This window comes from Naegleria fowleri (genome assembly GCF_008403515.1).
Source record: "Naegleria fowleri strain ATCC 30894 chromosome Unknown tig29, whole genome shotgun sequence".
NCBI classification, from domain to species: Eukaryota; Heterolobosea; class Eutetramitea; order Acrasida; family Naegleriidae; genus Naegleria; species Naegleria fowleri.
This window is the reverse complement of record NW_025407961.1, coordinates 487,550-511,133: the sequence shown is the minus strand read 5'-3', so window position 1 is coordinate 511,133 and position 23,584 is coordinate 487,550. Positions and strand designations below refer to the sequence as shown.

The window sequence follows — 23,584 nt, the reverse complement described above, 5'->3', positions numbered from 1 at the left end:
TTTTCGCTTGTTCAGAACAACAACATCATCATGCAGTCTAATCCCAAAACCCAATTAGAATTCTATACCACACAAGATCAAATTTTCCCTCCTTTTTCAAAACCAAACCGCGCCCATGTTTACATTTTCGTTCAAAATTTTCATCTTAAAAAAACAAGACGGATGAAACAACACCTTTCCTCTTCATCTCTCAACAACAACAACAACAACCATACATCCTATGAGAGTAGTAATAACATTAATAATAATCAAAATAATAATAATGGATTTTCAAGTTCAATATTAGGAAACGGATGGAATGAAAAATCATCTCTCGGAATGCAACAACAATTATTGAATCGATCATCACCTTTGAGTGTTCCGACCTCTTCAACAACCATTTCACCTCACTCCTTTCAAGGATGGATGGGAGAAGCCCATTACTTGAAGCAGAACATTGGACTCCCTCCCCATCACCATACAGACACAACGATACCATATCATTCAACGTTTTCTGATTTTAATGAAAACGACCATATAATTGGCCAATTTCCTGATAACTATGTATATAAAGAACAACTAGGATTCTCAATAGAACAAGAAAAACAAAAACTTCGAGATATTGGGCAATTTAGAGAGCGAATTAAACAAAAAGAAATTGCTCAACATCCCTCTACAACACCCTTGTCACTTCCTTCCTCGTCTTCGAGCAAATCTCCTCAATTTTCGGCCTCCTTTCAAAACAACGAGTTAGAGCGAAAATTTATTAGAAAAGATATAAATGAAGATTCGGACATTCGCAATTTGGGTTATACTTATTCGTCGCCATATTTAAACGAGGATGGCATGCCTACTAGTGAAGTGATTAATCCCAAAGGTGTCACAACGTCAGGAGGAAGAGAAAACTCTGTTGAATTTTTATCCATGAGAATTGCTGCTCTTGAAGAAATTATTGAAATACAAAATAATGAGATTAACGAATTTAATAACAGCTCAAAAGCAAAAGAGTCGAAAGAGGACATATTAAGGAAAGGAAAGCATTCACTTCAAATTTCACTCATTAACAAATGGCGTCAAAAAGTTTATGCCCTTTTAATACAGATGAAAATGAGAGAGATGGAATTGGAAAATGCTAAAAAAGAGTTTCAGCAACAAGAGACGGAATATGAAAAAGATATAAAGCAGTTAAAATACGAGTTAACCCTTTCAAAACATAGAGAAAAGGATTTGAAAGCATCTGTTCATTATATGGAGGAACAAATGAAGAAAGTGGACGTCACAAAATACATGAAAGAAATTGATCGACTGAATCGAGAGCGAGAATTTATGAAACGAAAATATGAACAAGATATCAAAACTCTTAAAGACGATCGCAACATGATTGAAGAACAACGTAAGTTTTTAATGCCTTTGCAACACAATGATATCAAATTGACAATTTTCAGAAAAAACAAAACAAGACGAAACTCAACGAAAATTTGACGAGCTCAATAAGGAACTTGAGGTTGTAAGAAAAGATTTTGAAATGAAATGTTCTGAAGTAGAAAAACTAAACCTTTCTTTAGTAAGAGCTGAACAAACAATTGCAAATGAACTCTCAGTTGTCAAGACCTTAAAAGCCAAACTAACCGAGTACCAACAACAATCAGATCGAGAAAAGAACAACATGGTTTTCAACGCAATTAGACTAAAAGATGAGGAACTTACACGACTTGAAATTGAACTCAACGAATCAAAGAGTGAAAACGCAAAAATTACGTACAAACTTCGACACTATGAACGACTGTTACAAGCAGAACAAGAAAGTCGACAAAAAGAAGATAAGGAGAAGTTTGACTATTACGAGATGAAACTTGCAGCGAAGGAAGAAGAAATTAAGCAATTGAAAAAGGAACGATCCTCTTTGTTATTAACGATTCGACATCAAGAGGAAATGCTTGAAAATCGTAGAAAGAAAGAGAGAGCTCAGCCCATTCAACCTCCATCAGGAATTGATGTTAAATCTAGCTCAATAATTCCCCGTGAATATCTGTCCATCTCCAATAATTTAACCTCTCCCAAAGCTTCGCCGAAACCTCCTATCAAAGAACCTTCAATGGTGACCACCCCAAGCTCGTCATCCCAACTCTCAGAAAAATTGAAAGACCTATCCTCTTTGACAAGAAAGTTTTTAGAAAAATCCTCTCAACAGCATGACGATGAATACCTGTAGTGTACAACAACCATTCTGATCAATCCTCTATCTCAATCTTTGAACAACCATTTTGGAATCTCTAAAATCTAGGCTCTTGCGAAAGTAGTAATTTCAAAACTCTAATGATTGTGACACTTTCTATTAGTTTATTTGGTAAAATTACTAATAAATAGTGCTCATTCAAAAATGATTAATTGCTAAAATACAGCTCGAGTGGAATCTCATGAAATGATGACCTCAGTGATTATTATTCTGAGGTAAGCCAACAATTATTTACTCTTCTTCTTCATCGTCCTCTTCGTCTTCATCGTCTTCTTCATTGTCTTCTTCATCGTCCTCATTTTCTTCATCTTCTTCGTTTTCCTCATTGTCTTCTTCATTATCTTCATTTTCCTCTTCGTCACGTTCTTCCGCATTTTCAGCATTTTGACTTCCAATTCCAACGTCATTGTTGACTGCACTGAATTTATCCACCGAAGGTTGAGAGCTCGATGTAGCAGTTGTAGTAGTAGTTGCAGAGGTTGTAGAAGCTTGTTGAGTAGAAGCATCCAACACGATCGACTCTGTAGCACTTGATTCCTTCTCTTCCAAAACAATGGCATTCAATGGCTTGTCTTTCATTTCATTAATTTTGTTTGCTTTAGAATTTAAATCTCTAACAATTGAAGAAGTAGAATCATCATCGTCTTGAGAACGTAAACACACGCTATACTTTTCAATAGTTGATGGTTTTGAAATTTTGACACACTTGTATCCTGAAAGACAGTCTCTATCGGAAGAACATCCCATGTTTTGAGCGGAAGTAAAAGTGATGGTAAAGAAGAGGGTAAACGTGATGGCCAATAACAGCAGTGGTAGCGAAGGCTTTCCCACTGAAATGATCGATGTTGTGGGCCGTTGTTTCATCATTTTTTTAAAGATGAAAAAAGAATGACAGTTGACGCATGACCCGAACCTCATAGGTTTTTGAACTCTTATAGAAAACAACTCTCTCAGAACAACATCCAACAATGTACATTAGGAATTATGCAAAACAACTTTAACAGTTGAAAAACGAGAATTCTCTTGGCAAATATCTCAACAACTTTTTAGATTGTTCAGTAAATCACATAATTTAACAAACATGATGAACTCGTTGATTCCAAAATAATCTCATTCTTGCAAAAAAAAAGACGCACAACAACTACTTTAGATGAATGATCCCCTCCTCTCTCCATCCTCTCACCATGGTGGCGATGATGATGCAACTTTGAATATTGAGCAAGTGTTGAATGAATTTGAATTTTTAAGAGTATTCTATGAACGCATTCGGAAGGAAGGAGAACAAGGCTTGCGATTATTTCATGATCTGATCCGAGTTTTAAAATTGGGCAATCATGTGAGACAAGTCTTTGTTCAGGAGAGTGAGGCTTGGACAGATGAGTTTTTAATTGCTCAAAAGAAGTATTTGGAAGAAAAGGAATTAAAGATTCAGAGTATGAATCAATTATTTACGAAACTTGAGCTGGAAGAGCAAATGACTTCAAATCGGAATTGTGATGATCCGTGTACATTAGTGATTGATCATTTTCGGAAACAAATACGAGAGTATAAAACATTTATTATGGAACAACAATTCAAATTGTCGGATTTAGAGGAGCATCCCAAAATGAATCGATTTACAGAGCTCAATCAGCAATTTAGTGAGCAGCTCAGAGAACTAGAGAAAAAAGTGGATCACTGGAAAGAACGTATTGGAGACCTGTCCATTCCATGGCAAGTGGCATATAGTGCATCGTATGATTCTTCAGAAAGGAATGGAGTTGTGGAATTTAATTCTGGAAAAATTACAGATCGATTCGGAAATAATCTGTGGGAGGATCGATGCGGAATGTGCGAGGTTATTATTCAAAGTGGAGCGAAAGGAGAAGGAGCTGCACGATATCGATGTATATCTAGCTCAGAGAAGACCGCTACAAAGTGTGAGCATTGCTATCGATGGATGAAACAAATTGAAAAAAGATATTTCTCGTCACCTATAGAGTTTGACATTAACAATGACACAGTCATATCTCAAGATAGCGATGAAATATTTCAGAAAGCAAAAGAGATAGATCCCTTTTTTGGATATCCTTACATTGTAGAGTATAATGATGTAGTATTCATGAAGTTGAACATTTTAAATGCACCAAGTCTTCACACATTTGTGAACAATATTTTCAGAACATTTTCACAAAGACCCTCTGTCGGTACCAGAAATAAGGACGGAGATTTTTCATTCAAAACTTACGAAGAATTCCGAAACGAGATTATTTACTGCTCTATTGGAATTGCTGACGTTTTGAAGAATGCGGGAATCCTTAAAGATTCGGATGACCAGCAAGTAGCAATAGCAATTAGTACTGACGAGAACAGATACGAATATTCCATGGTTGATTTGATGTGTGTATTGAATGGATTCATAAGTATAGGTCTTCAATGTACGCGTTCTGATGATGAGTTGGAAAGCATCATTCGTACGGCTTCCGTAAAATGCATTGTATGTGACGGAAAGCTGTATGACAAATATTACAATCTCATTACGAATTTAGGAAACAGAGATGGTAAATTTATTTTGATATCATTGGACAGGCTCACTGTTTCGAGCGATACATGTGATGATATTGAAACAAGATTTTTATCAGAAATTGTTGAAGCAGGTCAAAATGTTTGCATCACAGATCCAAATGCAAAGACCTTGTTAGGAATTCAATTATCAACACCAATAATAGTTAAAGAAAACTCTCAATTATACAGATACTCAAATGACCCAAATAGTGGTGAGAAACAGCCTGAACAGACGGAACAATATTCTAAAAGAATTAATTCTCTTATATTTACATCGGGCTCTTCCTCTAAAGCAAAAGGTTGTATTGTCACAAATGAACATTGGAGGGTGGATATTGAAAAACAGATTTCACATGAATTATTGGATGTAGAAGCCTCATACAGCCCACAAGCCCTTGGAAGTGATAGAGTTACGACATGGGGAGCCTTCCTAAAAGGCGGCAGAGTGGTTTACTGCAGAAGAGGAATCTATTTGTTTGAAGATTTGATTAAAACTAATCCAACAGGAATTGTTACACCTCCCAGTATTTTCAACTCAATTTACAATGAATATCATTCTGAATTGTTGGAACTTCAACAGAAAGGAGATGAGCAACAGATAAAAGACCTTGCTAAAAAGTATACCAGACTGTTTGGCCGAAGGTTAAAAATGGTTGGTATTGGAGGAGCAAGTGTTGCTCCTGAATTATTCCAATTCATTAAGAATATCCTACAGCTACCAGTTGTGGAAGGATATGGTGCCTCTGAATGTGGTGGAATTGCAACAAACGGAGTCATTAACCCGGATGTCAAATTTAGACTCGTAGATGTGCCAGAGATGGGTTACTTCAAAACAGATATTCCTTTTCCAAGAGGAGAGTTGCTTGTTAAGGTAGGTAGAAAGTGATAGGACAACTCTGAACATCTTTTAAACTCTACCTGAACTCATTGACAGACCTCATATACCATTCCTGGATATTTTAACAATGAAAAGGAGTCAAATGAATCATTCACTGATGATGGATATTATATCACTGGAGATATTGTTGAGCTGAACCCTGACAATAATTCAATCAAAATAATTGATAGACGGTATGTGGCTAAATGTTGTCATAGATCATATTTATATTATTCTCATGTAGAAAAAACATTTTCAAGCTGGCAATTTCTGAATTTGTTAGTCCCACAAAGTTAGAGAATGTTTATGAACAAATTGACGGTATTAAGAGCTGTTGTATCTATGGAGATAGTAGTCGAGAATATATTGTTGCAATAGTAAGAACTGTTCAAAGCAATTGTAACAATAAGAAGCAAATTCTAAAAGCAATGCATCAAATTGCAAAGCTACATAACTTTAGACATTTCGAAATTCCGAGAGATTTAATATTTGATTGTGACGAGTGGACAATTGAAAATAATTTACTCACTCCCAGTGGCAAGGTTTCTAGATTTAATATTTACAAGAAACATGAAAAAAGTATAGAGGAATGTTATTCTGCTCATTCGAATGACCCAGTAGTAGCTTTGTTCACAGATGATGACGTGGAGAAAAACTTTATAACTCTATGTAAGAACATTTTAGAAACAACAGACGACTTGGACATTAACAAAAGCTTTACTGAACTTGGAGGATCATCCATGGTAAGTTTTAAACAAGTGCTCTTTGTTATCGAAATCCAATACTTATGGTTGACACACAGAAAGCTGTCAAGTTATTGTTTGCCGTTCAAAGATTATTTAACATCTCACAAATTCCAATCAATATATTGATTCATCAACCTTTATCAACTGTTTGTCAAGTCTTATCGATAGGCTCTTCTAACAAGCTAATGCACCATTTCACCACACACAAGAATCAAACCCTCTTTTTAGAAGTTGAGAATGATTTAATTTTGGACGAATCGATTCAATTTCACGAAAAAGAAAAGAGAGAAGGCCAGATCATCTTACTAACTGGAGCGACAGGATTTGTTGGGAGCCATTTATTGGATAAGTTATGTTACCGTTTTCCTAATTGTACCATTTATTGCATTGTAAGAGGAGGTTCAGAGTCTGAAGCCAAGGATCGATTAGTAACAGGTTTGTCAAATTTACAGTTAAAACCAGATTTATCCAATGTCAAAATTCTGTGTGGAGACATTTCAAAAGATAAATTTGCTCTTAAGGATTCAAGTGCGTATGAATTACTATTGAACCAAGTCACAAGCATTTATCACGTGGCAGCTCAGGTAGAGTTTTCAAAATCGTATTCAGATTTGAAGAATTCGAATGTGAACTCTGTGAAGCATTTGTTGAGGTTCATTTCACAATCTCCCATTGAGATATATTTGCATCATATATCAACCATTAGCGTGTTTGGCGATCTTCTCAACAAAAATCCAATTTTGACAGAGAATGATTCAATAGGAGACACCTTCAAAGAGAGTGGCGTTGTCAATTCAGATGGCTATTCACAAACCAAATGGGTGAGTGAAAAACTTTTACAGCAAGCAGCCGTAAAAGGATTCAAGACATTTAAAATTTATAGACTTGGGCTCTGCAGCTGGTCAACCCAAACCGGAATCTCAAATGCAAATGATTGGTTCACAAAATTTATCAAATCCATCGTTCAGTTGAAGCAATATCCAGACACCAATGAAAAACTGAGCCTTGTTCCTGTGGATTACCTTTGCAATACCATTATTGACATTGCCTCTAGCAATTCCTCCACATTTAATACTTTTCACATTGTCAACAACAACAGTCCAGTTCCTTTCAAACTCTTTATTCATTATTTGGAACTGTCACACCGAATTCAAATAATTGCCAATTTGACTAAATCGCCCTACTCGACTTGGATTGAACAAGTGAATGAGAAGATTGAGATTTATCCCTTACTCCCCTACATCAAGCAAGGTTTTCCATCGACACCAAAATTCACAGACAACCACTCACAGCATGTACGTTCCATTCCGTCTTGTCCAGACACCACTCTAGAATATGTGTCACTTCTCAACCTTTCTCTTTAATTTGGAATAATGTTGATAAAACACGTATCCTCATTCAGACAGAATATTCATGCATTCATTCCTTCGAACGCTCGTGTGAAAATGGAACTTGTAAACATTCACCACAAATTAGAAACCTTAATTTTGTTAGCCGTTCGTTGGGATTCGTTCTTCAAATAATTTAAATATTAAAAAAAATGCTCAAAACATCAACAACAACCTTGGAAGGTTCCGATTCTCCTGTTACCGTTCATTCTCAATCATCGGATGCTCCTCTGATAGTTCCAGCAACGACATTGGAAGATGGACTCTATCAAAAGAATGTTACGAGTGGTGATGATAAATTGAACACGTTCAATTATTCCTCCTTATTGGACGGAGCGAGAATACCTACTCATAGACCTCTCGGAGATTCACGATTTAGGGATTCCTCAATGCTAAAGAGTAAACATTATGCACCTTTGCTGAAATCGGGAGCTACTCTCATTCATGAAAAACAAAAAAGACAATTTTGTGCCAAACATTCTATTAATAACTTATTACAAGATCGTGCATCGACTCAAGAGTTTGATCATATTGCTGACTCAATATTTGAAAATGAGAAACAATTATATTATGGTAGTATCGAAAGCTCATCACGATTCAGCATATGGCTCAAAAAGAAAACGATGAAGAATTTTCACAAGAGAAAAGTTTTGTTTTTTGGAAGTTTTGGAAATTATTCATATGAAGTTGTTGAAATGATTTTGAGAAAAAAGAATTTAAGCCTTGTTAGTGTGAAACTGAGCTCACTTCGAAATAATATTCATGCTGAAGATATTTGGGATTTATCAAATCCTACAGTTATTGGTTTACTCTGTAATTTACAACAATATTCGTACGGTCATGCAACGTGTTGTCTTCCATTTCTCTCTAGAAGATACTCTAAAGAACGAAGACCAGTGTCAGGACATTGGTGGTCTCTCGGAAAAGTCATTCTCCAACATGACACCACCGGTGAAGAACGAGAGGTGTGGTACAATCATGACAGTAAACTATCAGCTCCAGAACAATTGCCCATACTCGAAGATGTCTATCGAACCATTCAAAAGAATTATTTGGAAATGGGTGATGATTTATTGGTATGGAAAATTGTCAAGGATGAGTCATCCTCTCAACAAGATCTCACTGGTTTCAGCGATCGATAGTACCATTCTTGATGATAACAAGCTTGTTGGAATATTTGAGAAAACTGGAAATTGGAATGTGATGGGGTTCCTGAAATTGGCGCTCTGGCATGGTGAACTTTCGATCAAAGCAAAAAAAATACTATTCACTGACTAGTTCTTCGACTGATTTGACTCAATGCCCATCACGTTCCAAGTCACAGATACTCCAGCCTCTGAGATTTCCAACCTCACTGCATTCAGTTTACGACAAATTTTGCCGAAAAAACAAACATCCAGTTATGAACTAGTTACGAGCAGTATTCCTAATGTGGACCCATCAGATCTCCAAAGTTCCGATACGGACCTTGTCTATGTCGGAAGTAATGCTTTTGTTTTGAGTGCTTTGAAATGTTATTCGTTGCATCATCACTTAGTCATACGGCCTGATGATGTATGGATCAGCATTGGCACTCAATTTGCAAATTACGTAAATGGACATGCTGAAGAGCTTCGAGAAAAATTTGTTTCGTTTGAGGGAAAGAAACAATTAACTGTCAATGGAGGTGGTAACATTAAAAGTGCAGACTATGAGGGTTTGTGCCAAGAGATGACCACTCAAATATCCAAAAATATCAAAGATCCCTCTATTCGAGATTGGATTATGAATGATTTCTCCACAACTACTCCTCTTGATCGAATGGTTAGTTCAATTGTGCTAATGTCCACAACCAAGAGTTATTTTGATTATAGATTCAATCTCTGTTGTAATTTACCAAGTGTGACGTTGTTAGGTGAGGTTGAGGATTGGGTGAAAATTCGTGAAAGAGCCAACACATTGCTTGAGTTTAATGTTGATGGGTGCATGTACATGTGGACACAAAAACTATTTCCAGTTTTGGATAAACTTGTAGAGACTTCTAAGGGAAATGTGGATTGTGCTTGGTGGAATCGAATTGTTAACCGAATTGGAGGAGGAAGTGGACCTCGTTGCCTAAGCGGTTGGATCACTGTTTTCAATGTGTTCTCAGAAAAGGGCAAATGGTTGGGGAATGACGAATCAGATGATTGGTTTGTAATTGACGAAAACGATGTCACTCGAGGTTACGTGAATGTTCCTGTCACCATCGATGACAATGGAATTGAGAAACAGGCTGAATTATTTGCAGGACATTTCTGTTGTCGGAAAGGCAAGGATAACAAATCACTGCAACCAAGGGCTGATTGGGCTTTATTTGAGTTGAAATGATCAATCAATCACAAAAACTCCTGTAAATTAAAGAGATTTCTCACACAACAATCCAAGCAACTAGGGACGCCTGTCATCATTTATTGAGACAATACTTTGACGTCAAAGGTCTGTTTGAAAGGAGATCCTCTGACAGGATATCCACAAATAGTGGCATAAATCAAGTAGTCACCCTTTTCAACATCCTTTGTCTGAATACTCAACTTGAATCGATCACCCTTAGAAAATTCATCATCCACAGCAGCTTCATCTTCCTGAGGTCGATTACTCTCATCTTCTGCTGTTGATTTTGGATACTTGGTAATGGTTGGATAAATTGTTTTGCCAGATGGAGTTTTAACTTTCACCATTAAATCCTCAACTTCATTTTCTTGAGCAGTGTAAATGTCATACTCCCATTCTCCAATTTCAGAGTTTAATGGAGCAAATCCAGGAGTTACTGTCAAATTGAATGGAGATCCAGAAATTTGTTCACCACCATCATCTTCATCTCCAAGTGAACAAACCACCACATACTTTCCAGGTCGTTTTGGAGAAAGGTCAACCTTATATTTTCCAGTATTTGGATCATAAACTGGTAGATTTTCAACAAATTTTCCATCATGGGTTTTAAGAACTGCCTTAAGAGGATCTCCTCCAGATTTGATGGGTTCGTTGTTCTTATCTTTCATTTGAACAAAGAAGTGACGTGGTTTGGTTGTCTTTATCTTTTCAGGATTTTTGTAAACTTGACAATACTTTGGATCTGGAGCATATTGATCATCTCTTACAAAGATTGGAATTGGAGAATCCTTAATTTCTTGTCCGTCACATTTCACAGAAATAAAATGCTTTCCTGCTTTAGGTGGAATAAATTTCACATCATAATTTCCATTTCCAAGATCCACAATAGTGAGTGGTGAAGGAATTGGATTCTGACTTTCATCACATAACATGACACTAAATTCATGTCCACCCACACCACATGGATGATCATGAATATCTCTTGGCAATAAAGTAATAAAAGTGGGTCTATTTTTGTAAGCTTTAAGTAGACCTGGTCCTTTCAATTGACATTTCATTGGATCAATACCTTCTGTGACAAAGGTGTGATAAGGAGATTCAGCAACATGTACAGGAAGTTGTTGTTGCGACGTCTTGTCAAGAATTAAAATTGAAATTGGTCCTGCTTTGGTTGGATGATAGAATACAGTATATTCAGAAGGTGCTGTGTGAAATACAAGTGTGGGTTCTTCAGTGTCGTCTTTTTCATTTTTCACTACCACACGGAAGGGTTGTTTTTTGACGTGTTTTTCAAGTTGTGGTCTCACTTCATCCAAATCGACCGATTTTGTTAAATCAATCGAATCAACCACTTGATCGTCACTAAATTGATGGTCAAAGATTGGATTCAATAAATCTTTGAAATATTCAGGTTCTTTGAAAATGGTCTTGGCGAGACGTTTCAACTTTTTAGCAGATGCCTTCAAAGGTTGTAAATTATTTTGAACAAATGGTTGATCGGCCGTGTTCAAAGCTTTGATTTTTAACATGGCAGGAACAGTGTCCTTATTCAAAAGATCAGCTCCATTCAAACCAGGTCCAAATACTTTGCATAATTTTGGAGCGAGTGTTGGTTTGTGTTCCACTGTGACAGATTCTCCAACTGGAACACCATCCATAAGAATTTGAGTTTTAAACTTTTGAAGAGAAGTGGCTTTTCCTTTTGGTTGAAAGACGACTTTCAATTTGTCATCTTTGGTTTGTACGATCATTGCTGGTATCAAATTGCCGTCTTCATCTTCAACGAGAGCTGTTAATTTGCAATTCTTGCTTGCGGCCCTCTTTCCTAATGAATCTAAAACATTCAAATCCATTTCTGTTTCTACTAAATTTGGTAAATTTTTCACAGATACAAATTTGAGTTTGGAATTTGGAGCACTTGGAATGTTTGTAATGTCAACTTTGAATGGATTCTGACTAATATTTTCATCGTTGCATTTGACAAGGACATAATGAACTCCAGCTCTCTTTGGTCTATAGGAAACTGTGAAAGTACCATTTTGATTGTTTTCAATTTTCACTGAATAATCTTCTGGTTCAATCGTTTCATCATTCAATACCAAATCCATAGTGATTTCTACATCCGTAACAAATGGAATAATATTTCCTGCCTTATCTCTAATTTCAATATCAAACTTGGTCAAAACTCCAGTCTTCAAGCCAAAAGGTAAAATTCCATTGCCACGAGCAGTACACATGGTTGGACACACTTTCTGTTCAAATGTGACATCAAAGGGTGAATTTCCAACAGGAACGAATGCTCCATCTTCATTGGTCGTTTGAACAGAAAGTTCATAACTTCCACCAGGACACTTTGGTGTATAATGAACAGTATAAGTTCCATCACCATGATCAGTCACCTCTGTCACATCGATGGGAGCCTTCTTTCCAGTACTGCTATCTATTAAGGCAATGTCAAATTGCAATCCTTTTTGTGGAATATTATTTCCATTACTGTCTTTGCATTGAATAGTGAAATGAGTAGGCTCTTCCACAAAAAGTTCATAAGGTTCCACTCCAGGTCCAGAAATCACTGATTTGGATGGATCAAAAACAGTAGCATTTGGAATGTCATGAGGTGAATTTTGAATACTTCCACCATTGATCACAATGAGAGCTTTCATATCTTTTACACCCACAGGAACGATGAATGAAACTTCATAAGTTCCATCTCCATTGTTTTTAATATCAGGTTCTGGAATGGATTCATCCTCAGACATGTGTGGACTAAATAAATTCACAATGACTTGATTTTCATCATCGTCAACACTTTTTGGAATGTAACGATTTCCTTCTTCATCAAAAGTGGTAATTGTGAAATACGTTCTCGATCCCTGAGTAGGTGGATGACTAGCATCGAATGCAGGACCCTCTGCAATACATTTTGCAGGATCAATTTCAGGTCGAATAATATCCTCAAGGATTGGCTCTTCAATTACTGCGACTGGAGTTGGTTCCTCCACCTCCACCACTGGTTCTTCTTCTTCGTCAACTTCTTGAGCAGATTCAGGATGAAGATTGTCATAATCTCTGAAATAGGAAATATAAGTCATGAGAGAAAGTTCTTCAGGAGTATCAGTGATATCTTCTGGATCAATAATTTCAGGAATATCCATTTCTTCTTCAGCAATACGAATGGCATTTGTGTTAATTTCCAAAGGTGGTGTATTTACAAAATCTATTTTCTTATATTTCAGAGCTTTTGGTTTCAAAGTGCTAATTAAAGAGCTTAAAGCTTTACCATCTTGCCAACTGTGCGTAAAATCTTTCACAACAAATTCACTTTCATAAGGTTTTAATTTTTCTTGAACCCATCTCAGTAATTCTTGTTTTGCACTGTCACCAGCATTGGCTTTGGCAGGTTTTTGTTGTTTCGTTGGAATATTTTGTTTGACAGGTTCTTGTACAGTTGTGACAACGGCTTGTTCTTGGGTGGTCTCAACTTTGACTGGTTCGACTTCTTTAGGTGTTGGTTTTGGTGTTTCTATTGTGTGTTCACATGAAAGTATAGATCATTGATGTTGAATGAAACGTCAAGTGTAATGATATGATGATTTTCACACATGATGAACAACCACAAACACATTATTGACAATGGCATACATGTACCGAGAATGTTGAAAAGACTCGAACTTACCAATTTCCAAAGCAGATTTGTTAATTTGAAATCTCAAAATCAAAGTCCAAATCAAACCCAATACTTGTCTCTTCTCTCCATTAAATATCTGTTCAGCAGAGAATTGAAGTTTAATTCCCATCGATTCAACCACCTGATTAATCCGATCAATCACCATGTTTAAATTGGCAATTTTGTGAAATTTACTTTGTGGATTCTCATACATTTTACCTAATTTCTCACCACTGATCTCTTGATACAACACAAAGAGAGGAACACCAGTTCCAATTTCAGTGATGAGATCCTCTACTTTCATGTTTCTCTTTTTGAGATGAGAATTCATCCATTTTGTGAAGGCACGAGTTTGAGTTTCCTCCCAATTGGTTTCACTCAGTTTTCTCATTTGTTGTTGTTGTTCAGGTGATTAATTGTTGTATGAAAGAGGATGATGATGACAGGTGTTTTCTTTTCAAAAATTGTACAAAAGAAATTATTGAAGGAGAGTGAGTGGACGGCGTGTTGATGTTGATGATTATGATCCAACCTGATAATCGGATTTGAAACAAAAACACCAAGGAATGCCACTACAGAGATTTTTTTTGAGTGATGATGAAGGCGATTGGTTGACATTCGACATTTGATGACAAAAAGGTGTCAGATCGTGTGTAATTCTTGTTTCATCATAACAAGTTGATAGGTTGAAACTAGAGAAATTCTTCATCACTCACAACAATCGGACCACTTTTACAATTTCTTATTCACACAAGAAAAAACGAGAAAAAAATGCTCGAAAACGGCAAAAGTGAGGCCTCAACAGGTTCCCTTTGTGTGTCCAGTAGCAGCGGGATTGAAAAGAAGAGAAAAGAGCCTCCGACATCGAATGATGAAGAAGAGGTTGTGGAGTATTCAAAATCGGCCAACAACGATGATTCTGATGAGCTCTTCTTGAGAAAGAAGATGAAATTTGAAAATCAAGTCTTTGAAGAGCCCTTGCCCGAAACTGCCTCTGTCGGAGAGGTTTTGAAACAATGGCACGTAAAGAAAGCCAAGCAAGTTTTCAAGGATTTATTGATGGAACAGAACTTTCAAAATGGTTCCTCTACGGCCCTTCCTCATGAGGAGCTTCTTAATGACCTGATCAAAAACAGAGAAGAAATTGAAAGCTTATCCTTGTTCATGCTCGAACAAACAGTTATCAAATGCCAAGTCCATTCAGTTCAATTTATTCGCGATTTATTGGAAAAGAATCAAGAAGAGTTAACAAGGGAAGAAGACAACAAATACCAAGTTGAATTGTTGTTGGGAGACACAACTCGTAGTTCGCAAATGAGTGATAGCGATATTTTGAAGCATTGGCTCAAATATGTGCTTCCAAAAGTTGTTTCCAAGCAGAATGAATTGAATTTGGTAGAGGCAAACAATGAAATCCCCTCAGAGCATACCAAAAACGACGAAGTACAAGATTTGTATGAAGAATTCGACAGAGTATCTGGAACGGATATGCTTGCTTTGAATATCGATGAAACCTATCTCCTTCAGGACGGAGGAACTTTACAACTTAATGAAGATGAACTAGATGAGAATGAAGTTGAGAGCTCTCGATGTGAAGTTGTGCCTGAATTAAGCTACACTCCAAAAGGAAACTTCCCCATACGATTCAACAGCGAGTCCAACAAGTTTGTTTTCACAGAAAGCTCGAATGAGAACGACCAAGACAGTTGTATTCATTGCACATATTTATTTGATGAGATGTTGCCTGACGAACAAGATGCCAAATACATTGAAATTCCATTGATTGACTTGAAGAGCACGGACAACCCATTTGCTTATTTATTGAAGAGGGTTATGACCATGTTTGAACGAAACACTGTTCCTCAAGAACATCAAACTTTGGAAGTTTCCAGAATTCGCTTGGCGACTTCTCTCTTGCTTTTGAAATGCATTAACACAGAGCTTGTATACTTGAGAAATAGAACTGTTTCCTCCGCATTCGGCATCATGAGTAGACCTCTTATTAGAATGGTAATTGATGCTTTTATTGACGACAGAAACTGCAATTATTTTCAAATGGACGACGAACAGCAGGCATTTATTGTAGGAACAGATGAAGATGTTAAACAAGATATTCAACTCCAATGTGCAGACAGTCAGCTATCAGAAGAAACTTCAGTAAGTGAGTACGAAGAAACTGACGAAGACCATGAAGACGGTGATGGAGAAACTAATTGCTTGCATGACCCTTCTCATACCACAAGCGAGTCCACTGAAAACACTGAAGAGACAGTAGAAAATGCAGATGATGTTTCGGATCACTATTCCACTTGTTCGTCTTCTGATTGCGACGTTGAGGAAATTACTGGCTTTAATAAGTATAATCATCCCATGTGGCATAACAATATGCCACAGTCCAAGTATATTGAGCTTTGCTCATTTAACAAGAGCATTAGCAACCCTGTACCAATAAGTTTGACATCAACACACGAGTTTCTTTCATCAGAATATTTAGATGGCGATGAAATGATCAAGGAGCCTTTGGTTGAACAAGAAAGAGGTAAGGTGTTCCTTTGTATGTGAACTTCCTGTTACAATGAGTGACTACAGTTACATTTTACATTGAGGATGATTACAATGCTGAAGATATGCTTCAAAGTGTATCTCACGTATTTGAGCCCACGTAAGTAATGACCTGATTTTCAAACTCTCCCTGACAATTTGAATAGATTACAACCAAACCATCAAGCTCCTGAAAGCAATTCATTGGTTCCTGACATGCTCCGATTAATGAGACGAGCTGGAGTGAAATCTGAGCACGAGGGGGCCATCATGGAGGGCTTTTTTTCTCTGAAAGAATTTATTTCTAGACATATTGAGTACTTAATTGCTACAAAAACTGATGACGTTGTGACTATGGAAGATGTTTTGAGTGCTTCGAAGACTATTTGGAAAACTGTTCATGCTCCCATGTCGCACGACTATGTTATCAATGACAGACCACGATATAAAGAATGTACCATTCCACTCGAGGTAGGTGGACAATATTTGATAGATGTTCATACCTAACATTGTTTCGAAAGTATTCAACTAAACCAGAATATCCTCCAGCTAAACTCGAACTGATCGAGTTTGAGGATACGTTACTACAATCCACTTTGCAATATTTCCATGATGATGAGATGGAGGATCCTACGCCTATTACTATCTACGATAAGCATGCCAACAATGGCAAAATGGCAGATTATATTGCCTTCTTCTTGGATGAAATTAAGGAAAATCAACCTAAAGCATATTATTGTGACAGTTTTATTTGCTCTGGCGATGGCAGAAAACTAGGAATTTATACACCGATCGTAAAGTGTCGGTGTCCTTCATTGTATAGTCGATATTTTGACACACATGAAAAGAGAAAACAAGGACTCGATATTGCCAAAATTGAGGAAGAGCTTCCAATCAGACATCCACCATTTGAATTTGATTTAATCTTTGAGTGGATGGAATATGTATATAGAGGTTATATTCCTGAGAGTGGTGATGATGAACACTACAGACATGATGATTATTTGAACAATGGCAAATTCTATTTCTTGATCACACAAATTGATGATTATTTTCCATTGACGATCGAGGAAGATGAAAACTGGTCCTCATCACAACTCGGTAAAGATAAGGAGTTCAAATTAGATCGCTATGATCCGAAAAACACGTGTTACACATTGCACAAACTTTTTCAAGATGAGGAATCTAAAGATTTCAAAATTTATATTTTAAAGGATGAAAACAAACTTGAGTGCTCCTTGCATAAATATGTGTTAGGTATGTTAATAATTATTGACACCGTTTATCGGGAGAATCATTTGTGACACTTTCTTTAGCTTCGAGATCTGAATTTTTCAGAAAGATATTCGAAAATGAAAATTCATTGGAAGAATATGATGTGTCTGCGATTTTTGCAGACGAAAAGTCAATGAAAAGCTTTACATTCTACATTTATCACAACTTTTTAGAAAAACCAAGTTGCCCCTTTGAAATGATCAGCGAACAACATGAACTCGAAGATGACGCTATTGACGATGAGATGGAGGAAGATTGTGAAAGCCCAATTCATGAAAAAAGTTACACAAATGAGGCTGACGCAAAAATTATCGGTGTAGAAATCTCTACGACGGAGAGATCTGGAAACTCTGAGTTGAAATCCATTGACAAAAGCGAGGATCAATCTATTTCTGAAGAGTCGTATTCGCTGGGCGGTGTCTTTAACTTATACAAAGCGGCTGATCATTTAGGTACTATCGAACTGTGTCAACTTTGTGAATACTTGGTTGGCCAGCAGACAACCATGGAGAATGCTCTAGAGATTCTTGATTTTGCTATTGAAAATGGATCGATTGAAGCATTTAGTGCGGCAGAACTATTTATTCTATCATGCGGCAACCTATCTTTCATTTATGAAAATTTTAGTGGAGAAGAACTCAATTACTTCATTGAATTACAGGGACCTATTACCTTCGACAACGTTATTCGAAAGCTGGAATATGTTATGAAGATTATTAACTCAAATTCATCATTAGATCTTAATGACGTTTACAAAGAGCGATTGTCACATTTTCACAAACCCAAGCTTGTTTGGTTTATTGTAAGAAATATTTCTCAAATTTCAATGGAATTCCTTCAAAAATTGCAAGGCATTCAATACTCGTATGTTGTGGAGAAAAGCTTGGAAGGAAATGATCAAACATGTCAAAAGACAGTTACAACCAATTTGTTGTCCATTGTACAATATTTGGCAGATAGATATGGATACATCTGCTAAATAATCACTGCATCTTCATGTTCATCAGAATCGATGTACCACTCTCTTTACAAGATTTTGATTGATTCAACATTGGTGAACAAGTGCATCAACCATTGTATAACTTTGGTGTCGACTTGTTATCCAAAATCCAATTACGTATAAGAAGTCACCACTGTGTGTTAATAGGTCTGTACCTACCTCCCAATATAATCCCTCTCAAAGTATCAACATCAACCACTTTGATATGGATCTTTCCCATCTTTCCAGTGTATGTCGACAGCTTTCCAACTGGTTTGACAAATTTACCTTGTGTCACGAAGCTGTAGATACTATTTGCTTTCAATGTGACAGCAAAATCAGCACCACTCGTCAATATTTACAAAATTTTCAGATGCCAGCTCAGCGATCAATCTTTTCTAAAAAAGAACTATCACTTGTTTTCACAACAACTTCAATTTGAAATAAAATTGTCGAAAGGCTTCCCGTGATTGGGTCTCATTTATCTCCGTTCGCTCGCTGCATTTCCTGGTAGCCACCACCTCTGCAATCAGATTGCGAGTGCATTTGGCTAATTTTAAAATCCAGCCGTTACACGACGCCCGCTCTTTGCACTTATTTGATCGAAAAGTCAAAAAGAAATGCCAAAGGAACTCTCTTCAACTCCCTTCTCATCAACACCCATGACCTCTTCCGCAACAGCAGCAGCAGTTGTTCGTGGTGGAGGAAAACCGTTGGGTGTTTTTGAGTTTAGGCCATACCAGTTGAACAATCCAACTCCCTACTCCAACAAGAACCATCACCACCATCACCACCATCACCATCACCACAACAACACTGGTGCCACTCCTTCCCTCTCTCGTTCTTCTGCTGTTGCGCAACATGGTCATGGTTGTAGCGATCTTGTTGGCAATGGTGTTGTAGGCACGATCATGCATTCTGCTTCCACCGTTGGAACAATCGCCCAAACTATGGCTATGAATCATGTTGCTGCTGCTGTTGGTGGTGATGATGGAAACACTCCAACCTCGACGTCGAGTACCACCAGCACCACCACTTCCACTCTCAACAAATCTGCATCCCCAAAAAGCATTGATACGAACAGTGCAAAACCATCCTCACCACCTGATGCTGCCGTTGTTGTTGTTGTTGTAAATAACTCCAAGCCTACCGAAACACAAGCCTTTTCGTCATCATCACCAACCCCAACAACAACAATAATGGATGGTGCGATGACAGAATCATCCTCACTCGTGAACCACAACAAGATGAATCACTTGATGATGACGACAAGAGATCGCGTAACTTCCTCCTCAAACTCCACTCAGACTCCAGCCAGTACTCCTATTCACAACAATAGCAACTGCTCTCCTCTTAGCAGCCACAAACACAAACAGCATCACGCAAGAATCCTCAAAAGATCTTGTACCACCTCTTCCTCTCCGAAGCTTTCTAACGGCACCATTGCCACCACCTCCTCTTCCTCCAAATATCCTCTAGGTTTTAACGATGGTGTTTTTAATAACCTTTCATCATCCTTAACGACTACTTTTACGACAGGTCTCTATGGAGTGCAACCGCAAGATGAAAACAGACCAGTCTTTTATAACAACAACAATAACAACAACTTTATGATGGAGAAGAAGTCTCTTCCATCCACCGCCACCGCTGGTGATGCCTCCATAAAGTCTCCTCAGCCCAAACTTCCTTTTGGAACGCTTTCCCTGATGAATTAATCGATCACCATCATCAAAGGAATCTCTCACTGTATCATTCTACTTCACGTATCACCAGTGTGTGCGTTGTAATACTTATTCAATGTCATTCATTCATTATTTAACGTTTCCCTGTGAATATGAACCACCAACCACCTTTTGTTCATAGTTTGTACATTTCGCCAATCAATCAGTTACTCATCATCTTTGATCAATCTTATTTGTTATCTTTGTCATCATCAATAAAAACTTGTTCAAAAGTTGTCACACAAAGTTTGTGTAAACATTCATCAAATAGTAAAATCATCAGCGCGTTAAAAAATAGAAGAGCTGAGTGTTTAGATTGATCATCACCACAACAAGACATGAGACCTCTGTTCGGACCGCTTGTAGATACAAAACTGAGTCGACTCTACACCAAAGGAAATAATCCAGAAGAGAACAAGAAAAATCTGGAATCAACACAGCAAAAAACCTATGCTTTTATATTATTTTGCATTGCTGCATCATCGATAGGTCTCTTTTTCAGTGAGTGAGTGGAATAATGACCACCATCATTCCGATATGTTTTTCTTTCTCTTAAATTTAATAAAACTTGTAAATATCAATTAATTATTCAAAACATCAAATAATATGAAAGATGAACAGTAAGAACTGAGCAAAAAAATGTCTTCAAGTCAGGCTCAATCCACGACGACCATTCTATGTATTATTGATGAATGGGAGAAGAGCACTGTTCTTTTGGAGAGTGAGGAAAAGTTGTTGGAAATTATTAGAAAATCAAAAGAAGAAGATACGTCATATGGCGCTGAACAAATTGATATTTCCGATGATGCTGAGCGTGATGATGATCAAAATGAAGGAACAGGATTAATTATGTGGGATGGAGATTTTCTGGAACACGATGATGATGACCAACAAATTGATTATCCCTACGAAAATTACTTGTCAAAATTGAAACATTACCAAGAGTTGAGTCATTCTCTGATTGTAAAGAGTAACAACACATTGGCCATTTCCGATGATTTGCAAGAACAGTACAACTTGGTTTGTTCAAAAACAAGCCGATTACATCACGACTGTGAAACTTTGGTTAAAGAAACAGAACAATTAGAAAAGTGTAGCATGGAGTTGGGAAATCGATTGAAACATTTCGATGATACGGATTATTTGAATCAACAACTTTCATCAAGTGGCTATCTGGACGTAGGCAGCGATGCTTTTATCAAAACTTTAGGAAAGCTTGAGGAATCTATCAATTTTCTTAGCAACAACTTGGATTACAAGGAAGCAAAAACCTATCTTACCAAACACAAATATTTACTTTCTAAATCTTTAGCGCATGTTAGAGATCATATAATTTTAAAAATCAAATCCTCTGTTGAGAATCTATTCACAAAATTGAAATCTGTTTCAGCAAGTGACGAGCTTCAAGAGTTTTCGCTTCTTTTTATTGATTTTAAGGTCTCCATAGAAAGTCTTAGGCCTTTGATTAATCGAATTAGAGTTAAGAGGTTCAAGACGAGAATCTTCTGTATTTTTGATGGATTGTTTTGAAGCATACCTTAATCAAAGAGGAAATCTATTGTACATGACAGTGGCAAAACATATTGCATTTTTGAAAAACAATTTCATGAAAACAGAGGACAAGCAAGCCAAAATTGATTTTGCTCGATCCGCCTGTGAATACATGATTCAGATTTGTGCTCAAGAAACACATCTATTCCATCACTTTTTCACAAATTGTAAAGATGAGCGAAGACTCTCTCATAGATTTTCCAATTTCATGGGTACCTTCACAAACATTTTGTATGATACTGTTCGAGAAATGGCTATTAAGGAAAATAGAATTGATACGTTATGTTCATTGATTGAGGTGCTGAGAAATGATATTCTACAGGAAGGTATCAAAACAAAAAAGACAGTGCCCTATTTTGAAGCGGTAGTGCATCTCATGGTTCAAGACATTCAAGAACGATTGATTTATCGTACCTCATTCTTCATCGCCAATGAAGTCACCAAATATCAACCTACACCTGAAGATTTAGATTATCCGAATAAGCTGAAACTCTCTCCAGAAGAAGGTGTCTCTCCGGAAAAACCGTCTCGCAAACAATTTGGAATTTATTATACGACTCTGGGATGGACGTTAAGTCTCCTCAGCAAACTGTACAAAGTTTTGGATGTGGAGGTATTTGAGGGCCTTGCTCAGGAGGCTGTCTCTGCTTGTGCTCTCTCATTCATTGACGCAAGTAAGAAAATTTCTGAGAAAACAGATGTGATGAATGGTTCACTTTTCCTCATCAGCCATCTATTGACTCTTTTACATGAACTGAGCTACTTTAACGTGAGCTTTACCAAAACTGAGACAAGTCTTGATTTTTCCCATCTCTTTGAAGGAATTTCCAGATTTTTGAAAGGACAAGCTAGTTTTAGCGTTACAAGCTTAATCTTTGACCTCCTTAGTCAGACAAGACCACGACTTGTCGTGAGTAGTTTTGATTCCAAAAAAGATTTGGAGAAACAACTCAAATTGGCTTGTGAAAACTTTATTCTCAACACTGTGAAGCAAGTGGCTGACTCATGTATGACCTTTATCAAAAAGCATAATATCAACAAAGATACTCAAGAATCGAATGAAGTCATCATCAAAGAAATTCAAAACATTCGACAAGAAATGAATGTCGATCTTAAAACCAAACTCTCCTATTCAAGCCAGTTGATGACTCTCTATTTACGAGAAGAGAAAACATCAAACAAACTTTCTGAGCCCATCACTGAACAGCTCAACTCTCTCTATCAACAGCTCTTGAATTATCTGAATGAAAACACCACTTTGGAACAGAGTCAAAAAACTGAGTTGATCCAATCACTTCTCTCCCCAGAACAATTTTCTTCTCTCCTCTTGGATTGCTTTCGAGGAAATGAAGACAGCACTACCTCGAATGGAGAGCACCAAGTAACCAAGTAACGAGCCTCTCCCAACAATAATCCTTCTTGTTGTTGTGTGAAATATTTCGCCAACAGCCAATTAAAACCACCTCTTCCTATAAAAAGAGAGACGCTCTCAGACTGGAAATGACGCTGAATGAAGATACTAATCATTTTGAGAATTTGTTGTCCAATTATCAGCAAGTGTTCGTTTGTACGGTCAATCTGACAAGCCTGAAAATAAAATACAAAGAGGAGCAGAGCTCTGCCGCACCTGCCACCTGTCAATTCCCTTCTTCACCGTGTGGCAACAACAACAGTAAAAGGCAACACAACGAGAATCATCATCTTGATTCAACCCACCACCCTTCAGTC

General features: G+C 37.1%; 9 protein-coding genes across 9 annotated transcripts; 7 read left to right on the top strand and 2 right to left on the bottom strand.

Annotated features, from left to right (window-relative positions):
- Nucleotides 1-30: 30 nt before the first annotated feature.
- Nucleotides 31-2,191, top strand: FDP41_002457 (uncharacterized protein; the record flags this gene model as incomplete). The annotated part of the gene is made up of 2 exons (XM_044705653.1): nucleotides 31-1,372; nucleotides 1,425-2,191. 2 exons carry the CDS (start codon nucleotides 31-33, stop codon nucleotides 2,189-2,191), a joined length of 2,109 nt encoding a protein of 702 aa, XP_044563350.1.
- Nucleotides 2,192-2,446: 255 nt separating this feature from the next.
- FDP41_002456 (uncharacterized protein) lies at nucleotides 2,447-3,082 on the bottom strand (the record flags this gene model as incomplete). The annotated part of the gene is made up of 1 exon (XM_044705652.1): nucleotides 2,447-3,082. One exon carries the CDS (start codon nucleotides 3,080-3,082, stop codon nucleotides 2,447-2,449), a length of 636 nt encoding a protein of 211 aa, XP_044563349.1.
- A 283-nt stretch (nucleotides 3,083-3,365) lies between these two features.
- Nucleotides 3,366-7,746, top strand: FDP41_002455 (uncharacterized protein; the record flags this gene model as incomplete). Its single annotated transcript, XM_044705651.1, has 4 exons — nucleotides 3,366-5,630; nucleotides 5,694-5,830; nucleotides 5,881-6,379; nucleotides 6,439-7,746. 4 exons carry the CDS (start codon nucleotides 3,366-3,368, stop codon nucleotides 7,744-7,746), a joined length of 4,209 nt encoding a protein of 1,402 aa, XP_044563348.1.
- Nucleotides 7,747-7,922: 176 nt separating this feature from the next.
- Nucleotides 7,923-8,912, top strand: FDP41_002454 (uncharacterized protein; the record flags this gene model as incomplete). Its single annotated transcript, XM_044705650.1, has 1 exon — nucleotides 7,923-8,912. The coding sequence occupies one exon, from the start codon at nucleotides 7,923-7,925 to the stop codon at nucleotides 8,910-8,912; it is 990 nt and encodes a 329-aa protein (XP_044563347.1).
- Nucleotides 8,913-9,069: 157 nt separating this feature from the next.
- FDP41_002453 (uncharacterized protein) lies at nucleotides 9,070-10,119 on the top strand (the record flags this gene model as incomplete). Its single annotated transcript, XM_044705649.1, has 1 exon — nucleotides 9,070-10,119. One exon carries the CDS (start codon nucleotides 9,070-9,072, stop codon nucleotides 10,117-10,119), a length of 1,050 nt encoding a protein of 349 aa, XP_044563346.1.
- Nucleotides 10,120-10,199: 80 nt separating this feature from the next.
- Nucleotides 10,200-14,180, bottom strand: FDP41_002452 (uncharacterized protein; the record flags this gene model as incomplete). The annotated part of the gene is made up of 2 exons (XM_044705648.1): nucleotides 10,200-13,645; nucleotides 13,799-14,180. The coding sequence occupies 2 exons, from the start codon at nucleotides 14,178-14,180 to the stop codon at nucleotides 10,200-10,202; spliced, it is 3,828 nt and encodes a 1,275-aa protein (XP_044563345.1).
- Nucleotides 14,181-14,560: 380 nt separating this feature from the next.
- FDP41_002451 (uncharacterized protein) lies at nucleotides 14,561-18,584 on the top strand (the record flags this gene model as incomplete). Its single annotated transcript, XM_044705647.1, has 5 exons — nucleotides 14,561-16,328; nucleotides 16,379-16,451; nucleotides 16,498-16,801; nucleotides 16,852-17,587; nucleotides 17,647-18,584. The coding sequence occupies 5 exons, from the start codon at nucleotides 14,561-14,563 to the stop codon at nucleotides 18,582-18,584; spliced, it is 3,819 nt and encodes a 1,272-aa protein (XP_044563344.1).
- Nucleotides 18,585-19,204: 620 nt separating this feature from the next.
- On the top strand, nucleotides 19,205-20,299 carry FDP41_002450 (uncharacterized protein; the record flags this gene model as incomplete). The annotated part of the gene is made up of 1 exon (XM_044705646.1): nucleotides 19,205-20,299. The coding sequence occupies one exon, from the start codon at nucleotides 19,205-19,207 to the stop codon at nucleotides 20,297-20,299; it is 1,095 nt and encodes a 364-aa protein (XP_044563343.1).
- Nucleotides 20,300-20,944: 645 nt separating this feature from the next.
- FDP41_002449 (uncharacterized protein) lies at nucleotides 20,945-23,249 on the top strand (the record flags this gene model as incomplete). Its single annotated transcript, XM_044705644.1, has 2 exons — nucleotides 20,945-21,755; nucleotides 21,922-23,249. 2 exons carry the CDS (start codon nucleotides 20,945-20,947, stop codon nucleotides 23,247-23,249), a joined length of 2,139 nt encoding a protein of 712 aa, XP_044563342.1.
- Nucleotides 23,250-23,584: the final 335 nt, after the last annotated feature.